The sequence below is a fragment of the Dasypus novemcinctus genome, chromosome 4, assembly GCF_030445035.2.
Source record: "Dasypus novemcinctus isolate mDasNov1 chromosome 4, mDasNov1.1.hap2, whole genome shotgun sequence".
Taxonomy (NCBI): Eukaryota; Metazoa; Chordata; class Mammalia; order Cingulata; family Dasypodidae; genus Dasypus; species Dasypus novemcinctus.
Genome location: NC_080676.1, coordinates 44,889,937 through 44,910,763, shown reverse-complemented (window position 1 = coordinate 44,910,763; position 20,827 = coordinate 44,889,937). Strand labels below are relative to the sequence as shown.

The following is a 20,827-nucleotide window of genomic DNA, read 5'->3' as shown; positions in this document are numbered from 1 at the left end:
CTGTCCACTTTTACCAGCTTCTTCACTGCACTGATTTATTGAATCATTTTAATAAGCATCATTTTATTATAGGCATTATATGAACAGAGATGAACAACAAAACTTCCTTGGGTTCAACAGTTCCATGGTGGAAAAAAAAACCAGCAACAATTTATTGTCTTGAGTGCTATAAGAGAGATAATATATAACACATTTTTCCAGTATAGACTGTATGAATGCATCATCATCCACGTAATTGTATAATGAGAGTGTGTTAATAATCTCTGGAGAGGTTTGGCTTCTACCTTCTTCGGCCAATTTATCCAAACAACTCCCCATTCTTCACCTCATACCCTGAGATTCCTGGCTTGGAGAACCCACTCAGACAAGCTTGTCAGGCTCCATTTTTGTCATTTCCTCCCACACCAGAGCCAGTACCAGGCATGGCAAGCCCACTCACTTAGCTTTGAGCTCTCAGGCAGCCTAACATTAAGGGAAAATTTGACCAGTTGTGTGCTTTACAGTTTCCCTAAGATAAAAACACAACATGAGTGGATAGTGTTTTCAGTGTCTGGAGCACAATATGGTATAATACAAGGAACAGTGGATGGGAATCTGTTAGGAAACAGTAACGATAAATGCAGTCTTGCATTTTTTTAGCCCAAAGCCTTCAGTCCCCAAAGCCCTTTCCTGTACTAACTGTGACATTGAGTAAGTCACATAGTACCTCTGGACCTTGGTTTCCTTATCTGTAAAATACAGAGGTTGGACTCCGCTATCTCTAACGTCCCTAGCAGTCTGATAAAAACTTGTACCTACCCTATGACTTCCTATAAAAATCCAGCTGGACCAAACTTCTCCTCTCAGCTCTGGGATAACCAATGGGGTTTTGTTCTTCAAATACATGGAAATGAAATAAAAAACTGAAAATTACTGTGTATGTGTTTTGGGGGAGGGGAAATTTTGAGTGTAAAATTAAAGAAGACACAGTTCTGCAGAAGTGGAAACTAATTGAGGTAGCAGGGAGCAAAATAGCAGTCTTTTGACATGGTCCTAACAAGCCTGGTGGCTAGAATAGATGTATATTTGTAATTTTTTTTTTTTTTGTATTTGTAATTTCTATCACAGTAAATTTGGTTATTGAGCAGACATGTATGGAATGCTCATTCTTGTGAGACACTAGGTTAGGGAAAAGCAAGCTGAAGACTCCATTATTTGGCCAGAATACAATAAAATTTAAAACTGCTTTAGGATTTAAGGAATAAAACAACTTCCCTCCCTGTAAATTATAAACAATTAAACTTTTACAATAAATGTTGTAGGATTACAACTGCATATTAAAATTTCTATATAGGGGAGCGGATGTGGCGTAAGTGGTTGAGCACTGGCTTCCCATGTGGGAGGTCCTGCACTCAGTTCCCCGTGCCTGCTAACAACAAAAACAAACAACAAGCAAAACAAAGGGAAAAACCAACTCAGAGGAACTGATGTGGCTGTGGTTGAGTGCTGGTTTCCCACATATGAGATCCCAGGTTCAATTCCTGGTCCCCGGTACCTACCAAAAAAATTTTTTTTCTCAAAGAATGAAAACACAAAATGAAGTTTTGAATGGGCTTGCCAAACTTTTCATAAAAAATAGTTTTCCACATTTCAGGAAAGTGTACTACTGGTACTTCAGATAAAGTGTTTTGTCTGTCTTCAGGCTTGAATGGTGCTAATTAGTTAGGAAAAGTGTTCCTCGCCCATTTAATACAAAAAGAGACGCAGTCTCAATGTCAAAGAAGGTACTATATTAATGCTGAGGCAGTAATAGGGAAGTATGGGATTTTTTCTTTTGGTTAAGGGAAACGTTCCAAGGCTTACTGGGGCAATGACTGTCCAACTCTGTGAAGAAAGTGAGAGCCACTGAGTGTACACTTTGGATAGACTGAACAAGGCATGGGACTGTAGAACACAGTGCACCATGTGGTGTAAGATGGACTATGGCTAGCAGTACAAATATAAGAGTCATGAACTATAACAAATACACAAAACTAATATAGTGTTAATTATGGGGGTGTATGGAAAAAATATACCAAGTGTACGCTATGGACCATAGTTAGTGGTAATAGTCTGATAATGTTCTTTCATAATCTGTAACAAATGTACCACAGCAATGTAAGGTATTGATGGAGGGATAAGGTATGGGAATTCTGCACACTATGAATGATTGTTTGGTAAGCTCACAACTTCTCTAATAAAAAATACAAAATTAAAAATAATAAAAAGAGATGGAGTCACTTGGTATTATTCCAAGGATAATTAAGTTAAAAATATATATATGTGTGTGTGTGTCTGTGTGTGTAACTCAATGTGAAACAAGAAATGGAAACAATATAAAATAAATGTATTGTTTTTCATTTGCTATTTCAGGATTTGAAGGTAGCAAGTTCAACTCCAAGGACTGGACTCTTCATCACAGACCATACTATATACAATATGCTATAATGAACTTAAGGTTTCTAAATACTTTGAGGTCCAGTATGGAAATGGAAGGAAGAAAGGATAAGAGAGTAAACTAACTGGAAAAGAATGAAGAATGCTACCAACTGACAGAAATGGAGTCCCTGTGAGGCTGGAAAACAGTTAGTGAAGGCTACCAGAAAGTTAGAAGGACAGCATGTGTAACTGCATAATGGGAAATCAGAGTTTTATTTTCTACAGCAGAGCTGTTTAAGATGATGGTAAATTTCTAGATGAACCCTTGGGAGTAAGTTTAAATACAATGAGTGGCAAAGGTCATTTGAGTAAAGACAGTCCAGGAATTATACAATTACAAATTTAGGTAGATATGTTACATGAATCTACTAATAAAGCAGTCTGAGAATGTGATATGTATGATTATCACTTTTAGGAAATTATCAAACTCTATTTTGTGGACTGGCCAATTTTTGCCCATTTTCTATGGAGGATTTTGAAAATTGTGTATTATTTGTTTACTATGGTGGATGTGCTTTTTAAAAATATTCTAAGAGCATCTGTCTTTTAATAAGAGAATTTAAATATGCATACTTAATTCTGATATGTTTGTGCTACGTTATTCTTTGGTTGCAAGCAAAAGCAGAAAACAACTCTGGTTAACTTAGGCAAAAGGGAAGGATAGTAGGAATTTGGAGAATTGATTCTGAAGCTTGAAGAATGAGGTGTTTTTTATTTTCCAGAAATAGCTGCAGCAATATCTTCCATCCCACATACTCTTTTTCAGTGTGGCTTAAGACACTCTTCTTGTCAAAAAATGGGATCTATGTGTGTTCCTCTTGAATCTGAGTAGACTTGTGAAAATGGCAGAATTGAAGTTATGTGACTTTTGAGGCTAGATCATAAAAGACATGTAATATGATACAACTTATTCTTGGTTCTCTTGGGATGGTTTCTTTGGAACTCAGTTACCATGCTGTGAAGAAACCCCAACAGCCCACAGGGAAGCTCACCTGGAGAGGAACTGCAGGCTCCTGGCCATTGGTCCTGGCTGAGTACTTCAATGTCAGCCTAGCACCATGTTGCTAAGTATGTAAGCAAACCATCCTGGAAGTAGCTCTGCCAGCCCTGGCTGAAACTTTCCCACAAATCCCTGCACAGACTGAAAATTTGTGAGGTAAATAAATGGATTTTTGAGTCACTAAGATTTAGGTTGTTTGTTACAGCAATAAATAACTAGAACAGGGAACAAAGCTTGGAATGGGGCAGGAAACAAGGCAACTTCCAAGAAACAAGAAGGAAGAATAGTCTCTAGCTTGTACTGTATGGATAGGGTACCATAACTAGAACGATTGAAAGCTAAACATGTTGCCTCCCTGTTGCCTTCTTCTTAAGCTCCAGGTATCAGTAAAGGGACTTTTCTCTGTTCTGATTGTAGACACCTTTTTACCTCTTGATTACCAATGGGGGGCAATTCTGACTATTACTGTATCCAAGCAGAATGAATGCTGAGTGGACCCCACTGCTCCAAAAAATATCCTTTACTTTACTTGCTCTCCTTTTTATTTTTCCTTTTCTTCATTTTATCAAATTTGCCAAATTGTCCTTGTTTCATTTTTCCCACTCACGTAGTTTGGAATTTAAACATCCAATTTATATTCACTCAGTGATGACCCTTATATTTAGTATGCATAACTGACAATATTTTCTGTATATATTTATTGATCATATCTATATACATCTCCAAAAAGACAAAATCTTAGCATGCTTTTATCATTCTCTTTTCCATTTATCCTCATGATAAGATCATTTTATTTACAGATTAAAATTATTTCCTTTTATTTTATAATTCAGCAATTACAAAGACTTATAAGTAATAATTTTTACTTTCTATAACAGGAAGTTTGGGGATGGAATTGACAAAAGAGTCAAGTGCAGTTCAAACAAAAAAACCTTATTATCTCACATGAATCTAAGTTCAAAGATAGGTTGTTACTAGGTTATTTAATTTAGTGACTCTGATGTCATTAATAATCTAGGTGCTGTTGGTTCTTTTGCTTTCATTTTCAAGATCATCCCCTCCTAGTTGGAAGATGACGGCTATAGCCCCAGCTACTATATCCTCACACAACTCTGTCTAAAGGCAGTGCTTTAGTTACCTACTGCTGCACGATGTATAAAGAGAGTTAAAATAACAACAGCATTTATTATCTCTCACGGTTTTTGTGGGTCAGGAATTTGCAAGCAGCTTGGTTGGGTGGCTGTGGCTTGGGGTCTCTCCGGAATTTGTAGTCAGCATTGGGGCTGCAGTCATGTGAAGGCTTGACTGGGACTGGGGAATCCACTTAAAGGTGCTTTACTCATGTGACAGGCACATTGCCTGAATGGCCTCACGACGTAGAGGCTAAAGTAATGGTTTTCAAGTGGGAGCAATTTTGCTTGCCAGGGGATGTTTGACAATGTCTGGGGACATTTTTGGTTGTCACAACTGGGAAGGTGCTATTGGCACCTAGTGGGTAGGGACCAGGGATGCTGCGAAACATCCTACAATGCACAGGACAGCTCTGCACAATGTGAATTATCAGGCCCAATATGCCAGTGGTACCCAGATTGAGAAACCGTGCCTTAGAACACGTGATCTAGGAGAACAAGGTGAAAACTGAAATGCCTTCTATGTCCCAGCTTTGAAAGTCAAACACTATTGTATCTGTTCTATTTTATGCATGAGGTAGCCTCTCAAGGATATGAATACCAGGAAACTAAAATAGATTCATTGGAGCCACCTTACAGGATTATCACAGGTTGGATATGTCCCTCTGGCCCATTCCTTTTTCTTTCTTTTCCCTTTCTCTCTTTCCTTCCCTCCCTCCCTCCCTTCTTCCTCCTCCCTTTTTTTTCTTTCTCTTTCTTTTATCTAAAGAAAATTATTTTAGTTGATTATTTATTTATAAGTTTATTGTTTGTCTCTGGGAAGGCAAGGACTTTGTGTTATCCAAGGTGTCTTGTTTGCCAGGGCTCCTATGACAAATAGTACACAAGGGTCTGGTTAACTTGAACAACAGGAATTTATTGTTTCATAGTTTTGGAGGCTAGAAGTCCAATATCAAGGTATTGACAGGGCCTGCTTTTTCCCGGCGTCTGTAGCATACTGGCAATCCTCTGTCACATGGCTATCTTTCTCTTTTTGTGGCTGTTCCTCTGATTTCTGCTGACTTCTTACTTCTACTGATTGAGTGTGTCCAAATTTTCTCTGATTATAATGACTCCCATTGTATGGATTAAGGCCCACTGATTTCATGTGGTCTCTTCTAAACAGGATCTTTGAGGATCCTATTCATAGATGAGAAAACATCTTAACAAATAATAACATCTTCAAAGGTCCTATTTACAAACGGGTTCATACCCACAGGAATATGATTAACATGTCTTTTGTGGGGGGTATGATTGAATCCCTATGGTAAGTTGAGTTATGTAACCCAGGAAAAAAAATTCTTAATTTTAATCCAGTTCTTGTGGGCTTGAACCCACTATAAATAGGACCTTCCGAAGATATTTTTAGTTAAGTTGTGGCCAACTCAATCAGGATGGGTCTTAATCCTATTATTGGAGACCTTTATAAAAGAGAAACCACAGAGAGGAGCAGCAATGGAGGAGCTGAAAGCCAGAAGCCAGAAGCCAGGAGTCAGGTGGAACCCAGAGGAGACATTGTCATATGACGGGAAAGACAAGGAACCCCAAGGATTGCCAAGCTGCCAGAATGCTACCTACCCTGGGAGGATGCAAGCCTCTCAGACTCAAAAACCATGAGACACTGAATTTCACTTGTTAAGCCAACCCATTGTGTGCTGGATGGCATAATAGCCAGGAAACTAAGACAAACCCCAACACAAGGCTTGATTGCCACAGCCTAGAATGGTTTCTTGTGCAGAGTAAATGATCTATTTATTTGCTGAGTTATAGCAGTTCTTTATTCACCCTAATGAATATGCCTACTCCTTATATTCATTGCCTCTAAGCTTGAAGCTGTCCCACTGTCACTCAGCATGCCCCATTCAGTTTTGGACTGTGACTCCTCTGGCAATCCAGTCTTGCCTACTTTATATAGCCTAGGAAGTTCTTTGAATTGCTACACCACTGATGCTGCATTTTTTTTTTTTTTGGTCATCTAGAATGCTAATGAATTTTTAAAAATATCTTTTTTGTTATACCTAGGGATTTCTGTGGTTATAGAAGATATAGGGAACATGTTTTTGGAAGGTCCACAAGCAGTGCTTCTGATTTTCAAAGTGTGATTTGACATTAAATAATTTTGACCCTAAAAAAGGAGAACATAATCCGCTTTGGAGATTTTCTTTCCTTTTTATAAATATTTTTAAAAGTATATTTCAAATAGAAAGAAAGATACATAGAACAATATCATGAAATCTGATCGACAACCATCCAGATTTAACAATTCCAAATATTTTGCCATATTTGCTTGCTTGAGGTATTTTAAAAATCATTTAAATATCATGTTTGAAGCCTCCTCTACGGCTTCCCATTCATTTTTCCTTTCCCATTATCTTTAAGTTGATTTGTATCCTACCTGCCTGTGTCCGTGCTTTTTACAGTTTAGAACATGTTTAAATAGATATAAACAGCATATAGTGTTTCAAACCGTACATAAATGATATCAACTCTCTCAATCCTTCATATTACACCAAAGAAAAACTTTACTTTGGTCCATGTCTTGAATGCCCTTTCTGGCATTTGCCAATTTCTCTTTTAACAAAGCAAGAGCAAGCCTCAGCCTGAAAGCCCCAGGCAGGCAATAATAGTTAGCTGGAATTTAATAATATTCTTTTATTTTCCATTATATTTTATTTTAATGGCTCCTTTCTATTTTTTTTTTTTTACAAAGTGTTGCTAGCTTTCCATTTACAGTAGTGATTTATGTTTATTTTTAAATTAATATAGGGAAAAAGTATTGATTTTAAAAATATGTTAAACATTAATAACAGTACAGGTGGTACCCAGACCTGGGAAACATTGTGAAGGTTATACTGGATTGGCAGAAATTTCATACACACGACCTAGAGGATAAAGTTCAAGGTCCTCATTAGGGCATGCAAAGCCCTGTGGCATCTGACCTCTGCTCTCCTCTCCAGTCTTTTAGCAGTCACCACCATCCTTCCTTTACCTCAAGCAGCACACCTGCAAGGAGTTTCGCCTCCTCACCTTTCCTTACCAGCGGGAGGTGTCCTTGCTATTGCAATTCCTCCTTTTATGGTATTTCCTGCAGGGAGTACCCTTGCCTCCACCTGGCTCTTTCAAGCTCCTCTCAGACTCCTAAGAAGCCCTGCACCTCATCACTGTGAATATACATTTTTCTAATGAAATTCTAGATCTAAGGATAGAATTTAGGGCCAACATCATGGCACCCTTGCTCAAAGAAGCGACCTGTTTGAGAGTTTCGAATAAAATTTGGGTAACGAAAACAAGATGCTCTATGAAAACAAATTGTTTACCCCATTTTTCCTGTTTGAAGTTGTAAAAATAGTTATTTTTATAGATGTCAATACCTGATCTTTATTTTCTTTCAACGTGAGTTAATACATTAATCGTTTAGATGAAGGTTCCAAAGGGAACAAAGAAGGGAAAAGTAAGGACGATATGAGAATGATAATTTTTTACGTCGTTTCTACATTGCTTGGTGGCTTGCACGTTGCTTACTACATCGAGCTGGGTTATTTTGTTAGGAAATGTGAGGTCACAACGAGCGTTTTGACTATAACACATTAGTACGTTTGAAAACAACGTTTAAAGGCAAACAAGACTGTTGTGCCCATTGAGATGTTAGAGCAATTTTCACGTTTCATGGTGAAAATTCACACTGTACAGGGATAAATATGGTAATATTAACAAAAACAGTACAGCACACACTGAATGTTGTTCAACAGCCTTCTAACGTCTGCAGTCGGGATGAACTGCATTAGCTTTCACTCACTCACCCAAAATCCTTATTGTGAAGCGGTTATTCACACTACATAATTAAAATCCCTCAGTATACTTGGCCAGAAGGGAAATCTCTTCCTAACAGAGGTGCAGAGAATGCCTCCAAAGTTACTACTGTTTTTGAGGAAATAAATAAAAAGTTCAGTTTTAATGTTTTTTTTTTTTTTTCCTCGAGTTATCTGATTTCGCGCTGTCAAGGCCGGAGAGGGAGGGCTTGCTCCGGGGATGGGGGAAGTGACTTCACCCTCTTGATTACAGAATGTCATGTTTACCACTATACGCATTCAGACTTTAAATGAGAAAGCGAGTTAAGTGCAGTTGTTCTCTCGCGTACATCTTGCTACATTTATCCACCAGCCAAACTTTCTCCATCAATCCGGGTAGGTCAGCCGCGGAAACCCTGCCTAGAAAAAAAATGCAGGCTCTTAGAGCAGCGTGTGCTGCTTAAGTCCAGTGCTGCCTTTGGACAGTTACCTGAACGATACAAGCAATTGCACCTGAGAACTAGCTTCCCGTTTCAATCCGGTCGTTTCAGTGGGGGAACTGCGGCAGGGGCGGGTCCCGGGTGTGGCGGTGCCAAGAGGCAGCCCCGATCTCCCAGGTTTCCCGCTTCTGGTAAACCTACCCAGCCCCGAAGCGGTCCGTGACCGGCGCCGGGGAGCAGCCACCCCAGACCCGGAGGACCGCAGGCGGACCTAACCCCACCGCGGCTGCAAATTGCCCAATTGCCTAAGCGCGGGGCTGGGCGCACTAAGTGCGCGCGCTTCTCCCCCCATCGGCGGCTGGAGGCGGATCCCCTTCCTTGCACACAAGTCCTTATATGAACCGGTTGCACCCGCCGCGTAACTCCAGCCCCACAAATAAATAATGGGGGAAGGAGGCCGTCGCTCTTTTTTCCCTCCGGCTTTTTTCAACGCCGGAGCATTTGAGCACCACCGAGACATCTCGGTATGCGACTGAACGGACCGTTTTGCTGCAGCGCACGAATTGAGCACAAAAATAAAGCCTCCTTGTCCCTACCATGAACCAGGCGGATTAGCCCGCAAAAGCCCCGGCGGAAAGGGAGCGCGCCCCTCCCCCACCCATGCTGGTGCGGAGGGACGGGGTCAGGAAGCGCAGTCTCTCCCGGGCCGGAGACCACGCCTCCTCCGCTTCGTTTTCCACCCCCCCTTTTACTCCTCCCAGGAAGCTGTGATAGACAGTTCTGTGTGGTTCTCCACCCCCACCCCCCAGCTGAGTGGAGGAGTTGATGTGTCTCATTATAACAGCCAATGCAGCCGCCATCCACGCACAAGCAAAGAAGCATGTCCCATTTAAATACACCCACGCAGCCCCAGCGCCCTTAGCCGATCCGGGCGCGCAGCCCACACGCACCGCGGCTCCGGGCTTGGAGATCCGTGCAGGTTGGGCTCCCGGACGCGGCGGACAGACGTGCGGAGGATCGGGAACCGACGCCGTAGGGCCGAGGTGGGCGGGAGAGGCTGGGCCCGGGGCCTCTGGCGCGACACCCGCATGAGGACGCGCGTGAAGTAGAGCAAGGTGGAATTTCCAAAGGAAAAGCTTCGCGGTGGTTTTGGTCCATTTCTCCGGCGAAGAAGTAGACATGGCGAGCGACTCCCCAGCTCGCAGCCTGGATGAAATTGATCTCTCGGCTCTGAGGGTGAGCAGAACATGTTTTTTAAAATTTCTTTTCAGGGTGAGTGGGCTAGTTGCGTATACTGGGACTGGGGCTGGTGGGCAGAGGGAAGGGAATGCGACGGGAAGGGAACCTGGTGGGGGCTGCTAAGGTGCCCATGGCTGAGTTCCCATAGCAGGGTCTGTGCGGTACGTATCTTCCCCTTTGGCTCAGGCTCCCCTTGAGAGCTCGTGGTGCTTATGCTAGTTTCATCTTAGACCGGTTTAAGAATATTAAAATGAAAGGTTAATCGGTGTGTATACGTGTGTGTGAGCGCGAACACGCCCTGTGCAGTCGTCTTGTGCCAAGGCGCGAGACCTGACCCTCCCTTTCTGCAGAAAGAATTTCAACAGCGTGAATAAAGGTTCTGGCTCCTCACGTTTTGCAGTTACCTGCCAGATGACATTGTGTGCCTGGCAGTCCCCATGAAGCCGAACCTGCTGCTCCAGAGAAGGCAGTTATTGGCGTGCTGGTCTTGTAGATGGCAACTGCCTCCCCTCCCCCTTTCTGCCGCCTGAGCCGGCACCCTCTCCGTGCTCTCGTAAATGCCAGTCCACCACTCACCTTGCTTTATGGTTTTAACTCAGCCCTGCTTGTGTTTTCTGACTTTTTAGCTGTGACCATTCATTTTTATGGCTGAACTTAAGCAGGTGAAAGGGATGTATTTTCTGCGTTTCCCGGATCAGTCAGGAACTCCCGGGAGTGTGTGATGTTTTCCTTGTGTCTGTGGCCAGTTCTTTGTAGAGCACCTCCCTCCCCCCGGCCCCACTGGTTTGCGTTTACCTTCACGTGAATTGCCTCAGACGCCGTTTCATTGTATTGACTAAGACATCACTGGCATAGAATCCATTTTGCTGTTGTTTTGAGATAAGAATACCAGGAATCTCAGTGCAGTTCCTATGCTTCCCCACTCCCAACCCCCAACCCCAACACACTCCTTAGGGGAAGGGGGCAGAGCTTTCTTGCCATTTTAATTAGATGCTGCCTGCCCGGAAGGGGGTGCGGAGTGGGGGTGGCAGAAACAGCGGGGGTCTGAGGAGAAGGATTGGGCCGCGGTTTAAGGACGGCGGCTTCCTCTCCTGAACCAAAGAGAGAAAGAAATAGCAACTGCACGTACGTGATGATGCTCGGAGGGTCGGAGTGGCTCTCAATACGGACTCTTAGGATAGGTGAAGCATTGAAGTTCACGCGCTCTCCCTAGCGATGCATTGTTAGATGATGCTAAATCTTTGGGGGCATTTACCTCAATCTGTAGTTCTTCAGTCCTTTGATTCCGTCTCCACGGATATTTTAGAGAGCTCCCACTATTAGCAAAGTGGTACTTTTTTCTTTAGCTTCATTAATCCCTCCCGCCTTCCCCCCTTTTCCAAATTTCCTCCCCCTCTCCAATCCTTCGGTCCAAGAGGTGAGGTTTCAGCAAGGCAGTCAAGGAGTTGAGATGGAACGAAGATGCCATTTGAAACTGGCTGTTCTAATAGTTGGGCAGCAAAAGCTCATTCATAAACTCTTTTACAGTAAGCTGCCTATTTCGCTGGCGCCGAAACGGCACGTTCAGAATCCTCTGCCCCCTGGGCAGCTGGGGTGGGGGTGGGGGGCGGAGGGTTATTAACAGAGTGTATGCTTCAGCCAAGTCCGTGGTTTCCTGCTTTACCGGGCTGTGTGTGTTCATTTGCCCTACTTTTTACAGTGGGAGTTGCTGCGGCAGGGTTAATCAGGTGATGGATGGCTCGGACTTCAGGGTGGGGGAAATCGGTAGTGGGGAAGGGGTTTGAACAATGGGCAAGGCTTGTGATTTTCCTCTAATGAAAAGCGCTCTGCTGTGATCTTAAATTGGACTAGGGCGAGTCCTCCTGGGCATTTCCCTGGGGAAGGTTTTCTGAGCACCAAACACAGAGCCTGCAGGCTGTGAGTAACTCACGAGGGTTCACTCGGCGGCCAGGAGTGCGGTTCACACCTGGGATACCTGCGTTCGTGAGATTTGTATTTTGCAAAGATATCTTTGCACGATTCACTCAAATTGCTTTCAGCTTGGGCTGCCAGCTTAATGCTCTGCCTCTGCTTTTCTGTACAACGACAGACGGCAGTAGCCCAGAATATTGAGAACTGCTGGCTGATAGACTTAAATGTAGATGTGGAGACGGTTCCATCTCAGAGAGCTGGGGGGTCAGCGACCTGTCCTGTGGTGGGTGAGGCCGGAAGAGGGTCCAAAGGCCCCATAGGTGAACTCCACAAATCAAGAGGGCAGGTCATCTTTGTCTTTCCAGATTAGAAGAGGTGGGTTCAGCTAGATGAGAAGTGTAATTTGTTCTTAAGACCTCAGAAAAGCCTGTGTGCCCAGAACCTGCTGGGGAATGCCTGACCCCTGAAATGCAGCCAAGGTCAGTGGCTTCCAGCAAAATTTGCTGCAGCTTTACCAGCCCCTTGCTGTTTCCATGGCTCTTTAATGTACACAATCAATGCTCTTTTTGTAAACCCTGGGCTCAGTGCATTAAAAACAGATCCTGCCTGGAGAGGCCTTTATCCTTACTTTGGGGCCTTATTGTTCTCAGCTAGTGATCCTCGACTGGACCCAGTCTGATTTCCCCCCAAATAGTAACAATGCATAATTTAAACCAGAGCAACCAGTGACAGCACTAATCATTTAAATTATGCAAGATTTGCTTGGTTTTTAAAAGTGAGATGAAGCAGGCTCTTCTTTAGTTCAAAAATAGATAATCTGAGTCCAGTTTGTTTAGTCCTGATTTTTTACAGCTCACAAAGATAAGCTAAGTCTTGGGTGAGAGGAGGAAGTGGTTTCGTAGATTCAAAGCTGGAAGGGAATTGTAGGATGCCCAGTCACTCCTTTCATTTAACACAAGGGAAACTGAAGCCCAGAGAGGTGAAGTCTTTTGCCCAAGGTCACAGAGCTAAGGAGAGGGAGGGGGTGGTGTGGTTTGGGAAGAGAATCTGGGTTTCTTGCCTCCTCATTCAGTGCTTTTTTTCTCTAAGTCATATTATCTGGCTGAATCAGAAATCAGTAACACTTTTTTTTTTTTGCCAGCACTGAAAAAATGTCAGGAATAATTTCACTATCACAGAGGAATAATTTCGCTGGGGTCGTAAGATTTTATTTATTGAGAAACAGGGAAACTGCTTCATGCAAGTAAGCTTGTAATACTTAGAACCATGGAGGGAGTTTTAAGGTACTTTTGGAGTTCATCTTGTCCAGCCCTCCTTCAATACCTCATCTGACAGAATCATCTAGAACAGATTGTTGTCCGACACGGGTAACCCCTTTCAGTAACCCATCTCCATCTAAACTGACCCCAAAGGGGTCAGTCTAGTACACATTATTCAAGTGAAGTTTATAGGTTATAGTTTTATATAATCTATATGGGTATGAATATTATATAAGTATGGCTATAAACTGTCCATGTGTGTGGGCTACAGAAAACAATCTGGTCATTCAAACCTAGGGCTGGCGTCATTCTTGCTTCACATTACATTACTCAAAGAAATGAAATTTGTCACCAGTATGCTTTATTATGTGTGAGGTACCCTCAGCCCAGGAGCTTTTTGAAAATTAGTATACTTCTGAGCCAGAGCACCTTGCCTTAGCTCGGCTCGTGGGGTAAGGCATCCAAGACCAGGATTTGGTGGTTGCTAACCTCATACCCTCGACTTATGCCAGGGCTTGCACACACTTTTTTTTTTTTTTCCCATAAATTATACATTTTTCAGTAATAAGAAACTTTATTTTTAGAGAAGTTTTAGATTTACAGAATAAATTAAACCAAAAGTATAGGGAATTCCCACATAATCACCCCCCCCCCCACACACAGTTTCCCATACTAGCATCTTATATTAGTTTCGCACACACTTTTTGATTTGAACAGAATTAGCGGACCTATGCGTGTCTTTCTCACTGTTTCTAACTCCCTTCTGGGTCTAGCCAGTTCATTCTCCAGTGAAACCCATATTGAAGAATTTACTACTCCTGGGAGCCAGGCATTAATCCATCCCCTAGCCCATGTGTTTTACGCTTTTATTAAAATTGGTATGGGGTTTTCTCTCTGCTTCCTCACTAACCTGGGAGCTCCTTGGGGCAGAGGCTAAGTCTTGCTCATCTTTGAAGCTGCAGTCTCTGTTAGTTGAATAACCAAATGAAAGTGTGAGTTAGTGAGTACAATGACATGATCACTTCTGTGTACCCTTCTTATTAGTTCTCTGACTTTGGGTAAGTCATTTAACTTTAGTCTCTTTAAAAACTTTAAAAATGGATCATAACTGTTTGCCTTCCTCACAGGCTGATCTCAGAAATCAAAGAATTGATAGCAATACTTTGAAAACCCTAAAACACTATACAAATATATTACATGATTAAATATAATTTTAGGGGAAACTTGCCTCCAACAACATTTGATCCCAGTGATTGTATCTAATACAAAAAGATCCTGACAAAAAGATATCCAAAGGTGCTGCCTCTTTTTAATCGTACATCAATGAATATTAGTTGTCTTTTGCCTTCTGTGTGCCAGTGTGACCTTGTATGTTTCTCTGATGGCCTGGATTGAGTTTTACAATCATTACCATGAGGTAGCTCAGCACATAAGCTGTTTTGGAGATTCATCATATTTCTAAACCAGTATCAGCATTATTCATCAAAACTTTTTTTTTTTTTTAACTTTTTCTCCTCTTAATGGGTTAATGAACCATTTTTCAGATACTAGCAAATATATTATGTCTTTGCCATTTCAAAGTTTTTTTTTCTGGGGGGAGGCCCTAAAATGATGTACCAATAGCCCAGTATTTAGAGTCTTCTGGTCAGAAGTGTCAAGGGGCCTAAGGAAATCTTGAAACATAATTAATTCATTATCCCAGTACACTGAATTAAATTCGGTCTTTAATGAGGTTTTAGTAAAGTTGCACAAATTAAGATTACAATACCTTAAAATGATCATAGCATGGTAGTTTTTTCCTTACATACCTTTGTTGTTTTTCAGAGATATTAAGCAGGTGTTTTCTTTGCAGTGCCCTTACTTCATAATAAAACAGGGTGTACCGGTAGTTATCAGAATATCAGAGAAATATGCATAATAATTTTCAGTACTCATTATTACCTGGAGTAATCTTTAGTATAAAAGCTAATATAATTCATGGTTTGCTATTTGCATAATTATCTACTTAGGAAGCCATGGAATATTTTATTGAGGAAAAATACCCAATACTTTCCCTTCATAGAAATACTACATCCCCCACCCCCCCTTATCTGTAAGGATTTTTGAAATCTTGTAATTTTGAGTTTTGTCAGTTGGCCCTTTCTTTTTTCTGTGTCTCTGCCCTAGAATTTTTTTTTTTAAGATTTATTTTTATTTCTTTCCCCTTCCCCTACCCCCCCCATTGTCTGTTCTCTGTGTCCATTTGCTGCGTGTTCTTCTTTGTCCGCTTCTGTTGTTGTCAGCAGCATGGGAATCTGTCTCTTTTTGTTGCATCATCTTGTTGTGTCAGCTCTCCCTATGTGCAGTGCCATTCCTGGGCAGGCTGCACTTTCTCCTTATGGGGTGCCCTCCTTGCACGTGGGGCTCCCCTACACAGGGGACACTCTTTGTGCGCATCAGCACTGCGCGTGGGCCAGCTCCACATGGGTCAAGGAGGCCCAGGGTTTGAACTGCGGACCTCCCATGTGGTAGACAGACGCCCTATCCATTGGGCCAAGTCCACTTCCTTCCCTGGAATTAATGTACCATGGCCGCCTTCTTTTGATGCCATTCCTTCTTTTGGCAATAGGGGTTCTAAAGTCCACCCAGTTTTGAGCTACTGTGATTGAATCATGGCTGCCATTCCCAGCTGAGCTATGGCATAATCAGTCTGATTCAATGTTTCTGATAGAATTTGGGATAACTTGAATCTGAAAAATGTTTTAATGCCAGATTGTTTCTTCCATTCTATAGGGGGAAGTAGCTCTCTGGGAATAGGATCTGAACTGGTTTGTTAGCCATGCTCTGAGACTTCCAAGAAAATCTTGGTGATCTTTTTTTGAATGAAATGTTATTCTGCGCATATAAATATAAGGTTCCTAGTAGAGAGGGAGGGAGGACTTAAATAGAAAATGTTGGATGAATTCCGCTTGTAATTTCTTCCATTCCAGTTAGAAGTTTATTTCCCTCTAGAGAAAGACGATTCTCAATCCACTTCTTTTTACATGCCCAGGCTCTCTCCACTTGTCTCAATGGGGTGCCCTGAAATTCTCAAAACATGATTTGCCCCAATTAAAAAAATCCCCCTTATTGTCTATTGTATGGGTTTCCTTGTCTCCACTCCTCCCTGTAACCAGTGGGGAGCCCTTTCCTCTGGGGAGTACGTAAGACAGGACCCACCTCCTCTGTTTTTGCCTCTAGCCTTCTCTTGTAGTCTGCCCGCATGGTAACCTTCCTGAGGCACAGTTTCAGTCTGGTTATTACTGATTCAAGACCTTCCCCGACTCCTCACTGTTTGCAGAGTAAACTCCTTAGCTCAGTGTCAAGACCCGCTATAATTCAGGTCGACCTCCAACTACTTTTGATGCCCCTCTGCATTAGTGCACTGCAATTTTATCCATAAATTCTTCACAAACTTTCACTCCTTCCAGAGGGAACAACTTGCCTGTCCCCATGGCTGCTCTTTAGGGGCGCCCTACCTTAGTCTCCATTTCTGTGTCTGCCCCCCTGACACTGTACAGGCTAATGTCATCTTGCCAGCAAAATTGTCCCTTATGTCTCTGAGATATGTGATTGCTCTCCTACTTATAAACTCTCTCAGAACTGTCCTTACAGCTCTTTTATGACACTTGGAACTTGGATTACATTCATTACTAGGCAAAAAGCTACATGAAGGCAATGTGTATATTTGACATATTTGGTTATCCCTACCATTATATTTTACACAGTAGGTGCTCAATAAATATATATTGAATTGACAAAATATATAATGTACAACTCTCTTAGGTCTACAGGTGGTGCTGTCTAGGGAGGGTCTAGAAACGCCAGAAAGGTGGAAACTGTACAACTCCAGGGGACGCTGATTACATTATGTTCTACATTGCACAGCTCTGGGAGACATCTTTTAGGTAGCGTTATAACTCCAGGGGATGCTGATTTCTCACAGTACAATTGTAGGGGTGCCAGTTATGAAGAATTCAATGTCTGGTCCTGTGTAGGAATCCTGTTTCTAGAATTTTCTTGCAATGGAAAATGTTCCATCCTTTGGCTCCATAATCTAAGTTCTGAGAGCTTTTAAATGCTATAAGTTAGGATTCCAAGGCCACTGTGTATGTGTGTGTGTGTGTGTGTTTGGAGGGTGTTTCAATTCTTTTAATATATCCACATGATTTTATGACTAATATTTTTTTCAATCAAAACTAGAAAGGTGGGAGAGTTGTATTTCTTGGATTGCTCATTGGACAAGGATGTTGAATTTTTATCTTGATAGAACTGGAAATGACTAGAGGATTTGGAAGACAGTGAGGTTGAGTAAAAAGTACCCTGAGGGAAGCTAGGAGCCAGAGTTAGGGTGCTGGCTCTGACACCCCATCTTCTAACTTCAGTTTATTCACCTGTAAGGTAAGTGGTTTGGACTAGGAAATGGTAGATGTGACTTCCAACGCTGCCATGTTTCTGTGATAAATCATAGGATTTATAAAGACATCACCTATAGGTAGAACTGAAGGTATTTAAATAGCTATGGAGTCTCATTCTAGGTCTTGGGGAAACCCAAGTTTAAGAACTTTGGACCTCAAGGAGCTGAGAATAAAAAAAAAAAAGTAGCTGGGAATTACCATTGAAAGTAATATATCTTTCTTATTTTTAGAAGAGTTTTATTGTTTCCAACCTTTAGGTTCTGATTTATAATGTAGTATGTGAGTTTGGAGTTTGGAGATGGAACAAAGGCAATAAGGGCTGATGGTGCCTTGTGCTGCATACTGCCTTGCAGTGTTGCTGCTGGTTACCCTGGTTCAGACTCTGAAGAAAGGATGGATTTTCAAGAACTTTTTTAACCAGTGGAATTAGTACTTAGGCATTATGGATCAATACATTATATATATGACACTGACATTTGTTTGATTGTTTAGTGTAGTAACAGGAGCTCTGATCATCAGCATGCAAATTTGGGCAGTCTGGTATTCAATAATTTTGTGAAATGTGAGAAACCATGGGGAAAGAAATGCAAATGGAAGATAGCATTCATTCATTCTTTTTTTCATTTATTCATTCATTCATCAAGTGTTTATTGAGTGCTCCTAATTGTTGGGACTGAGCTGTGGATAACACTGGCATTGTCTCTATACTCAGGGTGTGTAGGGTACTCATACCATGCTCATTCTGCTTCATCACACTCCAGCCACACTATTTATGTTTTGTGAATATGCCAACCTTTTTCTGTAGTTCTCCATGCTTAGAAAACTCTACCACCAGATTTTCACTTGGAGAGCTCTATCTCATTATTTAGGTCTTAGGTCAAATGCCACCTGTATTACTTATCTATTATTGCGTAACAAATTACCTTCAAACTTACTGGCTTTAAAAAAATTCATTATAAGTTTTATTTTTAGAGAAGTTTTAGGTTACATAAAAATTACATAAAAAGTAACTTGGATTTGCCAAGTGTCTGTCAACCAGTGAATGGATAAATGGATAAATAAAATGTGGTATATACAAATGATGGAATACTATGCAGCTTTAAGAAAATATGAAATTGGGACACACATGATAACATGGATGAATCTTGAAGATGTTATGCTAAGTGAAGTAAGCCAGACACAAAAGGACAAATATTGAATGGTCTAATTAATATGAATTAAATACGAAGAATAAATGCCTGGATTTAAAACCTGGAGTATAGGTTGTTAGGAGATAAGAGGAGGGCTGAGAAGGAATACTGTTCCATAATATATGTAGAAGTTTAATTAATTTGATTGTAAAAGGAAGGAAATGGATAGTGTTGATGGTAACACATTATAGTGAGTAGTAGCTGACTGAAAAGTATAGTCTAGGAATGTAAATGTCAGGTGAAAGAAAGCTAGAGAATAATCTAGAGACTGAATAAAAGTGAACCCAGAGGTGGATGAGAATTGTGGTTGATGGTACAGATGCAAGAGTGTCCTTCTGTTAGCTAGAGCAGATGTGTGTCACTATTGTCATTATTGCATTATTACCACAGGTGGGAATGTGGAAAAGCATGGGGAAAATACAGTTGGACTGTGGTTAACAGCAATACTGTAATATTCTTGCATCAATGCCAAAGATGAACTGTGTTGATAATGGGGGGGGGTATGGAAAAAGTGTGCCAAATATATGTTATGGACCATGATTGGTGGCAGTAGTCTGAAGATATTATCTCGTAATCTGTCACAACTGGTATGTTGGTGAAGGGATGTTGTATTGGAATTCTACACATGTACATGATTGTTTTGTAACATCACAACTTCTGTAATAAAAATATATTAAAAGAAAGAATAGGGAATTCCCATCCCTACCCCCACGGCATTTCTCCCTGTTATTAACATCTTAGATTAATGAGGTACAATGGTTACAATTGAAGAACCAAATTGAATCATTGCTGCTAATCAACTGGAAAGTAGGTGTTGGTCACAGCTCTGCTGGGATTCAGGGCTCAACCGGCATATGAATATTCCAAAGATTTAAGTCTCTGAGACATGTATTTAATGGGCATATGATAATTATAGGTTCAAATAAAGGGGTAGAAGAAGCATGAGTCGGGAATATATAAATTTATAAATGAGTCTATCTCTGTTATTTTGGGGAAATAGATTATCAAATATTCCCAAATAGGGCTTGCTAAAGGGATGTTGGTTTAATGTAGCTATGTGCCTTGCCTGTAATGTCCAGATGTCCCTAGAGCCCTTGGAAGCACTTTTGTTTGAGGTTTTGCTTATTGTTGCAGTTAGTGACCTCTCTCAGTCTGAATGACCTCCTGACTCACTTTGAAGTCTCTTAGTCATGGGAAGCAGATGTGGCTCAATTGATAGAGCATCCACCTGTCATATAGGGGGTCCAGGGTTTGAACCCAGGGCATCCTGGCCTGCATGGTGAAGCCCACATGCAGTGCTGCTGTGCGCAAGGAGTGCCATGCCATGCAGGGGCGTCCCCCATGTAGGGGAGCCCCACGTGCGAGGAGTGCGCCCCGCAAGGAGAGCTGCCCCACGCAAAAAAAAAATTGCAGCCTTCCCAGGAGTGGCGCCGCAAGGGAGAGCTGATGCAGCAAGATGATGCAACAAAAAGAGACACAGATTCCCGTGGCACCAAGAATGCAAGTGGATGGACACAGAGAGCAGACAGCAGAGGAGGGGGAGTCAGCAGGGGGAGGGGAGAGAAATAAATAAAATAAATCTTTAAAAAAAATCTCTTAGCCATAAAAAGTCTTTTATTTATTGCTTCCCCCCCTTATAGTCAAGGGCTATTTCAACATGCATTGCTGGTTGGTGATTTGTAATAATCCCAGTGCCAGGGAGGCTCAGCCCTGGGAGTTATATCTCATATTAGGAGTTTATTTGCTGTTTGGCTTAGAGAGAGGCCACAGTTGAGTAACAAGGAGGTTTTCAGGAGGTAATTCTTAGGCATTAATTATAATTAGCTGTTTCATTTTTACAGGAACAAGTTTCCTGGTATAGGCATTAATATTGAGAGCTTGCCATATCGGACTATTTTCTTTTATTAGACACTACCCATATGTTCCAGAGATTTTTGC

General features: G+C 41.6%; 1 protein-coding gene across 9 annotated transcripts in view; it reads left to right on the top strand.

The window, feature by feature from the left end:
* Positions 1 to 9,280: 9,280 nt before the first annotated feature.
* The window catches only part of TNIK (TRAF2 and NCK interacting kinase), a 435,835-nt gene continuing 424,288 nt past the window's right edge, over positions 9,281 to 20,827 (top strand). For 8 of the 9 annotated variants that reach the window (XM_058295283.2, XM_058295286.2, XM_058295289.2 and 5 more), the window contains exon 1: positions 9,605 to 10,090. In XM_058295283.2, the coding sequence (XP_058151266.1) occupies positions 10,034 to 10,090 (57 nt within the window). In that variant the 5' untranslated portion in view covers positions 9,605 to 10,033. Of the gene's footprint in view, positions 10,091 to 20,827 lie in introns of all 9 variants that reach the window. The other variant, XM_058295284.2, reaches the window with a different exon arrangement.